This window comes from Mycotypha africana (genome assembly GCF_025528875.1).
Source record: "Mycotypha africana strain NRRL 2978 chromosome Unknown BDF20scaffold_5, whole genome shotgun sequence".
Lineage (NCBI taxonomy): Eukaryota > Fungi > Mucoromycota > Mucoromycetes > Mucorales > Mycotyphaceae > Mycotypha > Mycotypha africana.
In genome coordinates this window covers 1114420-1126317 of record NW_026515729.1, presented here as the reverse complement: position 1 = coordinate 1126317, position 11898 = coordinate 1114420, and the positions used below count along the sequence as shown (strand labels likewise).

Sequence of the window (11898 nt, the reverse complement as noted above, 5' to 3'; positions counted from 1 at the left end):
CACAACAACAATAATACTGACAAGAAAAAGCACAATTTATAGATTAATTTTGCGTTCAAAACATTTTCTTAAGTTGGTTTTTTTTTTTTTTTTTTTTTTTTGTTGGTTTCTCGTGAATAAAAGCCAAACTTTTTATAGAGTGCTTAGTTATTCGAGACTGACAATAATAGGTGGTTAGGGTGATTCTCGTACGATTTTGACATCTCCAAGTTCAGTCATAAGCGTACCAAGCTTAGAGAGCTATACATAACTGTCAGCAAAACACAGTCACTAACAAATGTTCAACAAAGTTATTCCGAAAGAAAAGCGAAAAAGGAATATTTTATACATTTATGGTAATTTGATTTTTGGTTTTCTATCAAATGATTACAACATAACAGAGTTTTTTAATGATACATTGGAGTTCTTCTCCAATCCTTGAGGATGTACATCTGATTCATAATGCTCATGATTTAGTGTTGTTATAAAAATTTCTCCATAATAGGCTAATATAGCCAAAAATGAGTCATAATAAGCTTAATCCGGCTTGATAAGCTTTGTCTTACTATGACGATATTGTTCTTATAACGCATTTATATCAAAGAGTTACGCGTTAGCATGATTTACGTTCCTTAACAGATGAGGGTTTTCCTCGATTTTCAGACTCCATAACAGGTATACTATCTTCATCGAAATGTTGGCTGCTTCAGCGAACTTTGTTTCTTAACACGAGTACTCGCTTTGACGTATATTTTAAAGAAATGACGTCATTAATGAAAGAATTGGTACAAATGTGCCTGGCGGAAGGAAGCAGTAACTGAATTCTATCTACATTACCAAATTGAATTGCTGAGTCCTGTAATTCTTTTATTCGTGTTTCTAGCAGGAAGATCCCTTATTCAGCATTTATGGTTCGTGATCCAAACAGTCTTATCCTAGCTTCCTTATAAAAGATCGTTGTTTGATTCTTCCGACACTGTTTTCATAAACTCCTTAAAAACCCCTATTGAGTTGTTATTCTTCATCTGGTTTTCTTGCAAAATGTTATATTTTGCGTTTACGTAAGGGCGCAAACACTTTAATAACTATTCCTTCTCAAACAATAATTATCAATGAGCTTTTGCACTGTTCCGATTTGAACCAAGACAGAAAGTCTGCTTTTACTCTTGCCGAAGAGGCAAACAAACTCTTTGATAAGTGTGATAATTCGAACTGAGCTGTTGCTGACATCACGTATTAGTATCTTGTTTTAAATCTATTAACCCGGAGAAGATTTGCCTTGAAAAGATACTTCCGCAATGCGCAAGTGGCTCGGTCTCGCATCTTTTTTAGGATAGTATAATGGTAATCTACAAAGAATGGTGTGGGAAGAGCGAAGAAGCGAGGATCATTATTCAGGATGTAGTTGACAAGCGTCTATTTCCCAGAACAACAATATTGATGTATTTGCATAAAGAACGATGATAAATCACTCACGATGTTTCAAGACGTATTCAAGTAAACTTTGACTTCTAATATGGTGTGAAAAGAACTTGAGTTGATTTTCATTTGAAGTTGACTACCTTATGTGAGAACTGAACAGGTTATCTTTATGGGGTATCTTTCACTTAAGTTACATACACTACGATTGGTAGATGGACTCTTAAGTTATATTGATTAAACTGCTGAGACATAGTAAGTCATTGTACTGCTTTTTTGATGTTAAAGTAGAGCATGGTTGGAGGGGGATTTAAGACTCAATCGCTGCAAATTAAGAACACTGTGTGCGAATATCTCCTGTTAACTAATAGCTATAATAATTGACAATATCTAAATACATAACTGGTAGCCATATTCATTGGATTATAGATCAAGCTGCATGATCGCTCTAGACTTACCACGATAACACATTAGGATTTAAGTTGCTCTGGGTAGATGAGTAAATTATTCCTGCTACGGAAACCCTGATTCACCAACTGTTTTCTGAACATTATAGATTTCGGTAGATTTTGCTTTCAGTGGAAACAGACATAAATCTCTTCTACCAGCAGCACTTTTTGTAAGTTTGCTTTCAAGGAATTTATGACGGTGGTTTGATTTCGTTAAGCTTTCGTGCTAATGTTTTTACTATTACTTTTATCAACAATTTCAACGAATATCACACTATTACTTTAAGGTAGATAAAGTAGACGAGAAAATCAGAACCAGGTAATAAAACACCAATTTCAATGGATTAAATTGGCTTCATTTGAATGTTCAAAACCGCATCGACGCGTTTTGCGTATAGTGAGCTTTTAATTTGAAATCTGAATTGTGAGTTTAAGTGCCCCTTTTTGCTGGGAAGTCGATCGGAGCCGTGTTTATATGATATGATGGTGGTCTGCCTAACGACTACCAAAATGAGAAAACTAACTGCATTACGATAGCAGAATTAGTTACGTATTGTCTTATTTGAAGAGAATCTAAACGCTATCTGGTACAAACGTAACCTTTAACGAACGTAGATATTAGAGCTTTAGATTGATGAGTTCTGCCGACTCAAGATTGCATAGTACGTTCAGCGTTTTATCATCTTGAATGGTAGTTCTAAGAATTTTAATTTTGCATTTATCATGACAGTTTTTTAAACCGAAGCGCTGTGTGGACATAAAGCTCTCAGAGGTCGCACTCGTACGACATTTATCAAGTGAAGATTGTACTTTGGCATTTGAAATAGGGCTATACCATTTCGTTGACATATTAACGCTGGAAAGTGGGCAACATTAGAAATGATGATGCCATTATTCTCTAATTTATGTTAGGCATGGATGAGAATTGAAATAGTACTAGACAGTGGGCTAAACAAACAACAGAGCGGTGTTGCTCAAATAGAATTACCTTAGGGAAGGTTACTAAATTTATCAATGACATTTTGAATAGTTACAACGATACATACACCCGTATAAATGTAAGCTTCTCTCTATTAATAATAGCAAAATGGCTATGAGATGTTATATGTAAAGATATTTCTTTATTGGGCATTAATAATAGTTTGAATAAAAGCTACTGTAATAACATTATTGGCGGCCATGATGACCTACTGCAATGACGCTAACTTTACCTCAACACAAAACTACTTCCGTTTCATACTTTCATCAATTCTCAATAAATTGCATCGACCGCATTCCACTCATCCCCGGGAAATTTACAGACCAAACTCGTAATGTCACCTCCTATTTCCAAATTGTATATACCCTGAAGCAGTACAGAACAGCTGCTCAAATTTTCAATATCTTTTCTTTCATTATTCGTCGAAAAAGCTTAGAGAAAAGTACACACTTCAAAGCATTATAATATAACAAACAACTGTTAAATGGGAATTGTTGACAAACTGCGAACACAATATGCTTTGCATCAAGTTCATAAATACACTAAGAGGCGCAACTCTCAGACAGACTTTGAGCCAAAATCAAAGGATTATTACAAGGTGCACTATAGTGATGGTGTCTATTTAAATATGGAAGCAAACTATAATGATAATGGTTATTCAACTATTTTGGCATCCAGGCGATCCTCTTCCTCTTCTTCTTCATCAAAACGCTCCATTTTTATCTTCATATCTACTCTTTTAAGAAAGAGAAGTGTTATTAGTAGAAGTAATGGTCATCAGATGTCAACAGCTCAGAGAACGATTGAACCTCAATGTCATAAACTTTAGATAAATAATCTTGAAGAAGGAGGATTTGCAACTTCTCAACTTCTCATAAAAGCTTGCAGTAAATACGTTCCATAATAATAATGATAAATTGTATAGTTTTTTAATACAGATGAATAAATATTTCACGATTGACATCTCAACAAATCATTAAAAGGGGGGAAAACCTATTTCAGCGGCGAACCTAGTTTGATACGTACACTCCTCATTTTCTTATCAGTGATGGTCTTTTATACAGCATTTAAACGCTTACCAAATCTATACAGCTTTTATAATTCAAAACACGCTGATTCTTTTGTGTCACTGATCCCGGTAGTCAGAGCTAGTGATTTGCTGTAACCAGTTACATTTATTATGCTATAGCAAGACAGTGGTAATGGCTATTTGGTGATATGCACAATCATGGCAACAGGATTTTCTTTTAAGAGGGGTTAAAAAGGAGTAGTACACTCAGATAAACATTATTGGTAGTTGTGTGGAAAAAGCAAATTTTTTGGTTATACTTCGTTCAGAAGGAACTGCTCGAAAAAAAAGTATTTTTAATTATATAAACGTCATTTGCCTATAACAACAAAAAGACAGAAAGAGTCAGCATTCAAGATTGAATCAGTTTTTTAAGGGAGAAACTGAAATATAGATCAAAGAATCTTCAGAAGTACAAATATGGCGATGCATTTAATTCTGAATGCAACCCTTATAGGATTATCGCTCCTTTAAACTCAACAGTAAGTATCAGAATGTGATACTATTCCATAATTCTGTATAGGGTTGTTAGCCACAATGGCCTATTGGTCCCGCAGGTTACGGATAAATCTACAGAAAACCTACCAAAAGTATCACCTTTACATTGTTGTTCGAGCGAAAAACTATACCTTACCATATGATGTGCCTATAACACGTGAGCTATCATTGCTTTTTATCTCTTTTGTATGTATGACTTGCGTTTTCTTTAAACACCGTACATCTTGAACTCATGCTTTCTTTGTCAATTTTTTTTTTTTTTTGACTTTGAGGGAATAGCAATGTCCGATTTAAAGCAGGGCATATGAAGATGTCTGTTCAAATAGACGTTAAAGAATTAAAGAAATGATGATCAGTAATTGAAGTTATTCAGTTTTCATCCACCGATTAAATTTTGCATATGTATTACTCTTTCATTTCTCGTGTATAGCAGAACATACGCTCTATCTTCACGCCTTTCTGCGTCGTATACGGAAAAGAAGCAGATATCAGATCTGAATTTCTTGTCATATTCGGTAATAGCATGAGGTCCTGCAAAAGGGCATAGATGTGGCACGAAGAAGTAGCTAAAGAAGCCATGCCAAAATCGGCTACCGTACGTGTCATTGCTGTGTTTAGCCTTTCTTCAGTAAATTGAAAATAGTAACGAAGACTTGCTTGAGCTACTTCAAAAAACATTTTTACAGGTATCTACCACTTTCGAAAATGCTCACTGCAGAGTTGAATTATTTTGAAGGATGGTGAGCGATGCGAAGGAGTCAATTGTGTCAGTTGAATGAAAAGCATTGTGGATAGCAGCTGGCATGTCATTTATAGCTTTTGGTAGAGCAAGCAGTAGTGAAAAACAGTTTAATACAGTAGAAGAGTGGGTATCATCCTTAAAGCGCGTCTCTAACGGTAGTCAACTAGCTTCATCTGTTTGGTTATTGCTATCCTTACAGAAACTAAGAAAAATTTAGTGCAACATTATTAAAATAGTGCAAATGCTCTTTTGCATTCTCGTAACAGCATTACAATTCATTAGTCATCAGTAGGCGTGTAGATAGTTAAAGGTGAGAGTTTGACATTTAATTCATTTATTTGAAGGCGTTTTCATTTTCAAATAAATCCATGTTCTGAGCATATACTATTCTTGCAAAAAAGCGCCATAGAAATAAAAATTGTAATTCATCAAAAAATTGCAATGTTACAATTTAAGAAAATATGCAACTATGCCCAAAATGGGTCGTCGATCGTCTCTGAATTTTCAACGCATCATCACATTTGCGGACAACCATAAAGTAAACTCAAAAGTGCAGGCGTTTGTAAATGTATCTATATATTGCTATATATTATCAGACTGTAATATACACACATGAAATGAATATGATAATTATGGCTTTCATTGATTTACACACATTGCCATTGTACAAATTAAGTAGTTTCTTCATTAAATCAAAGGTTAATCCTTTCGGAATTGAAATACCGCTTAAAGAAGCAGTGCCTTAATTTCATATTTCTTTGATTTCAATACTTATTTGAATTTTATTATCTTCATTTATGCCCTTCTTTTCGTAACTGTCTTTTTTTTTTTTGGCAATATAGACCTATAATCATAATTATAAAAAGAAGAATAAAAAATATAGTTATTTAAACTAGCTCTTTGTTTTTCTTCTTCTTCCTTAATTGTCTTGTTTTGTTCTAAACCTTTCTTCACTCTTGATCCCTTTTCTCACTTCCCTTCATCATTCGTAACATCGCGTACATCCGTTCACAATTAAAAATGAAAGCTAGAATTATCACAATTGGCGAATACCAAATGTCTTCCTCAAGCCCCTTTTGTTTGTATCAATTACCCTCACCTCTCGTTACTCCCCCAAGGTCCCTTTCTCAAGATCAAAGACAAGAGCATTATTTTAACTATTTCTGCCTGGAAGACCTATTCAATATTTACACATTACATGCAATTCACAATGATTTAGCTCAATGTTTCCAGCAGTTTCCCGGTTTTTTCTTTAAGGATAGTTCAGGCAGATCTTACATAAAGACGCAGCTCATGGCTGATATTGCCTTGAAGCATAACTTATGTGCACTGTCTGATTTATGTCTGCTGGATGGAGAAGAGATATTGAGCGGCAGCGCAGCTCCATTGTTAAAGAACACCTTTGTCCGATTAAATTCTGCGCCAATTTTGACTACAATTGAATCATTCGAGCCGAAGCCACTCAGTGGCCGTGAATGGTTCTTCAAAGCTAATGATATCAATAGACGTAATGAATGTCACTTTCCTATCAAGTCAGAACCATTTTCTCCTACTTTACCTCTACCCAAAGCCGCTGCTACTGTTTCTGTTATCTCACCGTCGAACTCTCCACAAAGGTAAATTTTAATTCTCCTACCAAAAAAAAAAATGTATACAAGAGGATTGAGGAATGAATGTATCACATCAACATTATACAGAGTCGATCCAAAAATTTATTGTACACCATTAAAAAATTAAGTCGAAAGGACAGTAACTCATATTTCGTTCATAACTGTTTAAAATCTAGATCTTTACACTTATCATCTGAGTGTTCCATCTCTTCACTGAATAATGAAAATCGATCAATGGATCATTTATCGCCTCCACCATTTACGCAATTTACAGAAAGTAACAAGTCAAGCATCAGGTTACCTAAACCTTCCCAACTTTTAATGAAACGTCTCACTCCGAGAAGCGGTTATAAAAAGAATTTGACCATTTCAACACCATCTTACCACAAGGAGCCATCATCTACAACAGCATACAAATCAAAGGCTTACTATCATATCCAAACTGCCCCTTTAAGACGTTCAACCTACCCTCCAATCAATAACACACTTCATCAACAGCAACAACATAAGATCTACAAGAGATCTTCCAAAGTCATCCCTACGCTGAAGTATCGTCATGACACTGATATACCTCATCTTCCTGCTTCTGCTACAGCCCGGCCTATTGCCACTTCAGCTGCGGCAAGAATGAATGAAGCAGAAGATCATAATACCAACAATACGATTACCACTTATAACAACGTTGTCAGATTCCCTAGTCCACCTATCGTTCCATCTCAACAGCCGGCTTGGAACCAATATCGTCAATCAAGAAAGCAATATTCACAGCAACAACAACAACAGCAACATACTAAAAAAAGAGTTCCCAAAAACCTTACCGCTTCTTCCTTGCTTACTTCACAACAAAACCTTACCGCAAAACAGAAATTTTTACAACCCTTTGAATATCTCTATGATCAAATTGAGCAAACACGTCATTTAAAGACTACTCTTGATGATCAAATCCGCCGTTCCTCTACTTTGCTGCAGACACTTCAAACTTCCAGTACAGTTATGATTGAGCCTTTGATTCATCAGAAAGTAAGCCAACACATGTTGGATTCTAGATTTGAGCAACGTTTACGTGAATGCCATGATCGCATCTCTCACTTGGAATGCCGTTTCAATAAGCTGAAGGATAAAGATCAGGATAAAGATCAGGATGAAGATGGCATTGCTCTTGACCAGAATACAACTACCGCAAAAGAGGAGGAAGAAGTACAAAAACCCTTAATCATGGAGCTCTTGAGAAGAATCGAACACTTAGAAGACAAATACCATCGTCAACAATAATAGCGTCACCTTACAATTCATTTACTTTACATATTCTCACACTTACCAAACCGAAATTTGTACAAATTCTCTATACACACATTACAGAACGCGAATTTGAGGCAAAGTGAACACGGCCTTCGTTTTACAACAAATATATTTCTTTGTTTTTCTATAATTCTTTGATTTCTATAGTTTCAATTTGATATATTGCTATATATTATACAATGATACCCTTCTCAATATGATAAATCTAAAATCATAACTTGTTCAATGTTACATGTCTTATTGTTCATGTTGCTAAAAATAACAACCAATTTTGTACACATGTCACTCAGAGACCTTGACTGTATTCAGGTACTATCCCGATCACACATCGTTAAACGCAATAAATGAAAACCCGACCATTCATATCCCTACCAATGCAGTTTATCCGACATAATGAAAGAATTAAAAATGATGATCTTCAACGGCGAACACTACAGCAGCTTTCAAAATTACGATTCAAAAACAAAGGAATAACTCCCTGTTATAAAAAAACGGTAGGATAAAATCTATTAGCGTTGCAGACACGAACTCAGACACTAAAAGACCTCAATCGAAGAAATTTGTGAGAATAAATACTGATGGCAAAAGTTAAGGACGAAGGAAGCTAAATTGCAATTTTAAATGAAGCGTTCATCTATTGACTTGATTTTCAATAAAAAAGAATAATAAAGCTTAGTACAAAAGTGCATACCAACATAGTGTCTTTAAGAGAAAATAAGTTCTGTAAACAATAAAGGACGTTTCGTATCTTCTTATTACACTCAAAGAGGTAAGTTTAGTTACGCAGCGTACAGCTAAACTGTTTGACAGTAAAATGGGTATGTAAGATTGTGGGTAAGTCATCAACAAATGGCAGCAACTCTGCTAGGGCCTTTTCTTCTTACTAAGCCTGACAGAAACATTCGAAACAAAGAGTCCTCTGTGAGCAATGGCATGTGGCTCACTCGCCTACTCAGCCAAATTCTCCTTTTTTCATCAAGATTCCAAAAGCTATGATTTGCAAGCCGAACACTGCATGCTGGGGAGCCGATATTCTCATTTACAAACGTGCAACGTGTAAAACTTATCGTTTGAAACTGTTAAGTACTACCAAAGAGGTGAAACGACTACTATTATAATACTTTTGCTTATTCATAAGATCGCTTTGCGTTGAGTTTGCTTCGCTTGCTTAACTCAAATAGTCGTAATTCTCAATATCAAAAATTTAATTCTTAATGTTTTTTATCAATCTTTCGCACAGTTATTTCAGCAACTCTTTCCGATCATAATGTCTGTAAATAAAGCTGTTAGGCTTTACACATAAATAGTATTTACTCTCGAATCATGGGTATCTACTCGACCAAATCTTCCATGAAGTACAATTAGAGCATGTGTATAGTCAACGACGTACATCTAATCTTTCATCAATGGTCGAGAAAACTGTTTTATGTGTTACATAACGATTTTTTGAAAACTCGAGCAGTGCATCTGAGAATGTACACCTTGCTTACAGACTCAATTACCGTTTAACCTTCCATAACAACCGCAGAGAAAAATAATATTTTGTATAACCGAAGAAATATTATATTGCATCTTTAATTGCTTGTTAAAAAGCATTCTTTGCATCATAAAGAATTTGAAATAGTGACTGCAAGTTCAACTTTTCCGCCTTGAGTACGGTAATTGAAAAAGTAAAAAGTAGGCTTATTCATCACAACCTTGAAACCTTGTAAAGCAATATAGCTGAGCTTCAGTATACTTTACATTTCGAAAGATGAAATTGTATTTACAAAAAGGAAGAAAGCAGTGAGACAATGAGCTCAAGTACAAACTGATAGTCGGCGCAACGTGTTAAGGCTTGATTATAATTTTCTGATTAGTAAATCTGTCGACGAGGAAAATTATGAGCATTAACAGTAGTTGGCCAAGAACGTTTGATCATTATAAAAATAGCTTAATTATCAAAAAAAAAAAGCTAAAATTTTTGATTGCCCCTTTTTGAGTAAATCTTTCGTTTTTCTTTCACTCCCGTTTAACTTTTGTTTCAACCTTTGAATTAATAGCAATGACAACAGGACCGTTACCACCAGGTAAGCAGAGTTGCAACAATTGTCTAATGAAAGGTCGTTTGAATTTACATGACTTTCTTCGCAATATATTTTAAAGGATGGGAAGAAAAATACACGCCTGAAGGTCGACCGTAAGTGAAAGTCAGTTGTGAGATCCATAAATGCTTGATCTAATATTATACTTATCTTGTTTTTGTTAAAGATACTATGTGGATCATAATACCAGAACAACGCATTGGGACAGACCCGCACCGCCTCCTGCAGCACCTCCTGCTTATGGTGGTGGTTACTCTCCTTATCCGCCACCTCCTCAACAACAACAACAACATTATCCCGGCAACGCTTACCCTCCACAACCATCTTATGGTGGCCCGTATGGCCCTAGTCCACAACAAACTTATGGTAACTACCCACCACAACAACAGTCAGGCTATCCTACCCCACAAGCTCAATCCTACTATGGCGGAAGTGGCGGCAGCCCATACCCTCCTGCTCCAAATTCTGCTAACCAACAGCGTGGATATCAGCAACAGCAATATCCTCCTCCTGTTCAGCAGCAAACATACCCAGGTGCTGCTGTGGGTGCTCCGCCACCTCTTCCCAACAATAAACCTCAGCATGGTGGCATATCATCCGGCATGAAAATGGCCGGTGCTGCTGCTGCTGGTATGGTAGGGGGTTTGGCTCTAGGGAGCTTCATTAATCACGAGGAACAGCAAAATGATAGAATTGAACGTCTTGAAGAGGAAAATCGAGAACTTCAGCGTGGTAAAGTTTCCATACGCACACAATGAATACTTACGGCAAGTGTATACAGAGTGAATTACTAAAGTTGATAAAAATTGCGACAATAGAGCAAAACTACTATAATAGTGCACCTACTCCTGCACCAGCACCACCTATGGACTATAACAATGTCAGTGGTGGTGGATATGGTAGTTATGCACCTCCACCTAACGATGGGCCGGACACTCAAACAACCATTATCCGAGAAGACGGTGGATGGTTTGGTGCAGATAAGGAAACAGTAATTACTACAGGTTAGCATATAGTTTACAGAGTTTTTGTCGTGGAAATTATCCAGCTCTATATTGACACATTGCGTTGTCAATACTAGATCAATACGGAGATACTACCATCATTGAAAGGAAGGATGGCTGGTTTGATGATGATGTGAAAGGTAAAATACAATATTGTATACGAATAATGAGAAGAAGCCATGTATACTAAATTACCTTTTGCTGATTTATTACAATTTCAAACAGTTACTAACATTGATGCTGATGGAACAACTACTTACGTAAATATTGCAAGTTGAACACATTCGAAAGTCAGTGGTTAACTAATTCAATCTTTTAAAAATAGGAGGAGTACGATCAAGATAATAGTGGCTTTTTTGACTAGTAGTTACTAGCAGCAATAGGTATCTGTAATTCCATTGTAAAAGTATACACCACGCTGTTTTATATCCCTTCCAAGATCATTCAAGAACCCAAAGATATTTATTGATGTTTGGAAAGCTTTTGTAATTAAACGCCCATCAATAAACTCAGAATCTTCTAGATAAGTAAATCGTGCAACATGAAAGAATTAAATCACGTTCCTTATGCTTTCAGCACGGCGCATTATTTTTGTGTAAAGCCTCAATGGAGTACAAGCAAGTTGGCACGTTTCTATTCATATAAAGTTTGAATGCACACAGTATCCGTGTAAGCTGGCACGCAATTAAATTGATTATTCTGTGCAAAAGAAATGAATATAGGAATGGGAAAACTTTATTCAAACAAGAAATGGGATGAGGTATAC

The 11898-nt window shown here is 35.8% G+C and overlaps 4 protein-coding genes across 4 annotated transcripts; 3 read left to right on the top strand and 1 right to left on the bottom strand.

Moving 5' to 3' along the window:
* The first annotated feature begins 2832 nt into the window (after positions 1 to 2832).
* BDF20DRAFT_504367 (uncharacterized protein) lies at positions 2833 to 4044 on the top strand. The gene is made up of 3 exons (XM_053075620.1): positions 2833 to 2905; positions 3149 to 3157; positions 3258 to 4044. Exon 3 carries the CDS (start codon positions 3311 to 3313, stop codon positions 3653 to 3655), a length of 345 nt encoding a protein of 114 aa, XP_052936370.1. The 5' UTR covers positions 2833 to 2905; positions 3149 to 3157; positions 3258 to 3310; the 3' UTR covers positions 3656 to 4044.
* Positions 4045 to 6155: 2111 nt separating this feature from the next.
* On the top strand, positions 6156 to 8017 carry BDF20DRAFT_835449 (uncharacterized protein; the record flags this gene model as incomplete). The annotated part of the gene is made up of 2 exons (XM_053078841.1): positions 6156 to 6751; positions 6922 to 8017. 2 exons carry the CDS (start codon positions 6156 to 6158, stop codon positions 8015 to 8017), a joined length of 1692 nt encoding a protein of 563 aa, XP_052936369.1.
* A 1842-nt stretch (positions 8018 to 9859) lies between these two features.
* Positions 9860 to 10737, bottom strand: BDF20DRAFT_504141 (uncharacterized protein). The gene is made up of 2 exons (XM_053075618.1): positions 10687 to 10737; positions 9860 to 10546 (listed from the first exon to the last, which is right to left on the bottom strand). The coding sequence occupies exon 2, from the start codon at positions 10450 to 10452 to the stop codon at positions 9985 to 9987; it is 468 nt and encodes a 155-aa protein (XP_052936368.1). The 5' UTR covers positions 10453 to 10546; positions 10687 to 10737; the 3' UTR covers positions 9860 to 9984.
* On the top strand, positions 10577 to 11788 carry BDF20DRAFT_504191 (uncharacterized protein). Its single transcript, XM_053075619.1, has 5 exons — positions 10577 to 10860; positions 10947 to 11132; positions 11210 to 11272; positions 11358 to 11392; positions 11458 to 11788. Exons 1-5 carry the CDS (start codon positions 10731 to 10733, stop codon positions 11494 to 11496), a joined length of 453 nt encoding a protein of 150 aa, XP_052936367.1. The 5' UTR covers positions 10577 to 10730; the 3' UTR covers positions 11497 to 11788.
* Positions 11789 to 11898: the final 110 nt, after the last annotated feature.

Excerpts from the sequence above, each read along its gene's own strand:
- BDF20DRAFT_504367 (XM_053075620.1), top strand. The coding sequence starts at position 3,311 with ATGGGAATTGTTGACAAACTGCGAACACAATATGCTTTGCATCAAGTT.
- BDF20DRAFT_504141 (XM_053075618.1), bottom strand. The coding sequence starts at position 10,452 with ATGGTTGTGGAGGGTAAGCGTTGCCGGGATAATGTTGTTGTTGTTGTT.
- BDF20DRAFT_504191 (XM_053075619.1), top strand. The coding sequence starts at position 10,731 with ATGAAAATGGCCGGTGCTGCTGCTGCTGGTATGGTAGGGGGTTTGGCT. Across the intron at positions 11,133-11,209 it reads GGAAACAGTAATTACTACAG|ATCAATACGGAGATACTACC; the intron begins GTTAGCATATAG and ends TGTCAATACTAG. Across the intron at positions 11,273-11,357 it reads GTTTGATGATGATGTGAAAG|TTACTAACATTGATGCTGAT; the intron begins GTAAAATACAAT and ends AATTTCAAACAG.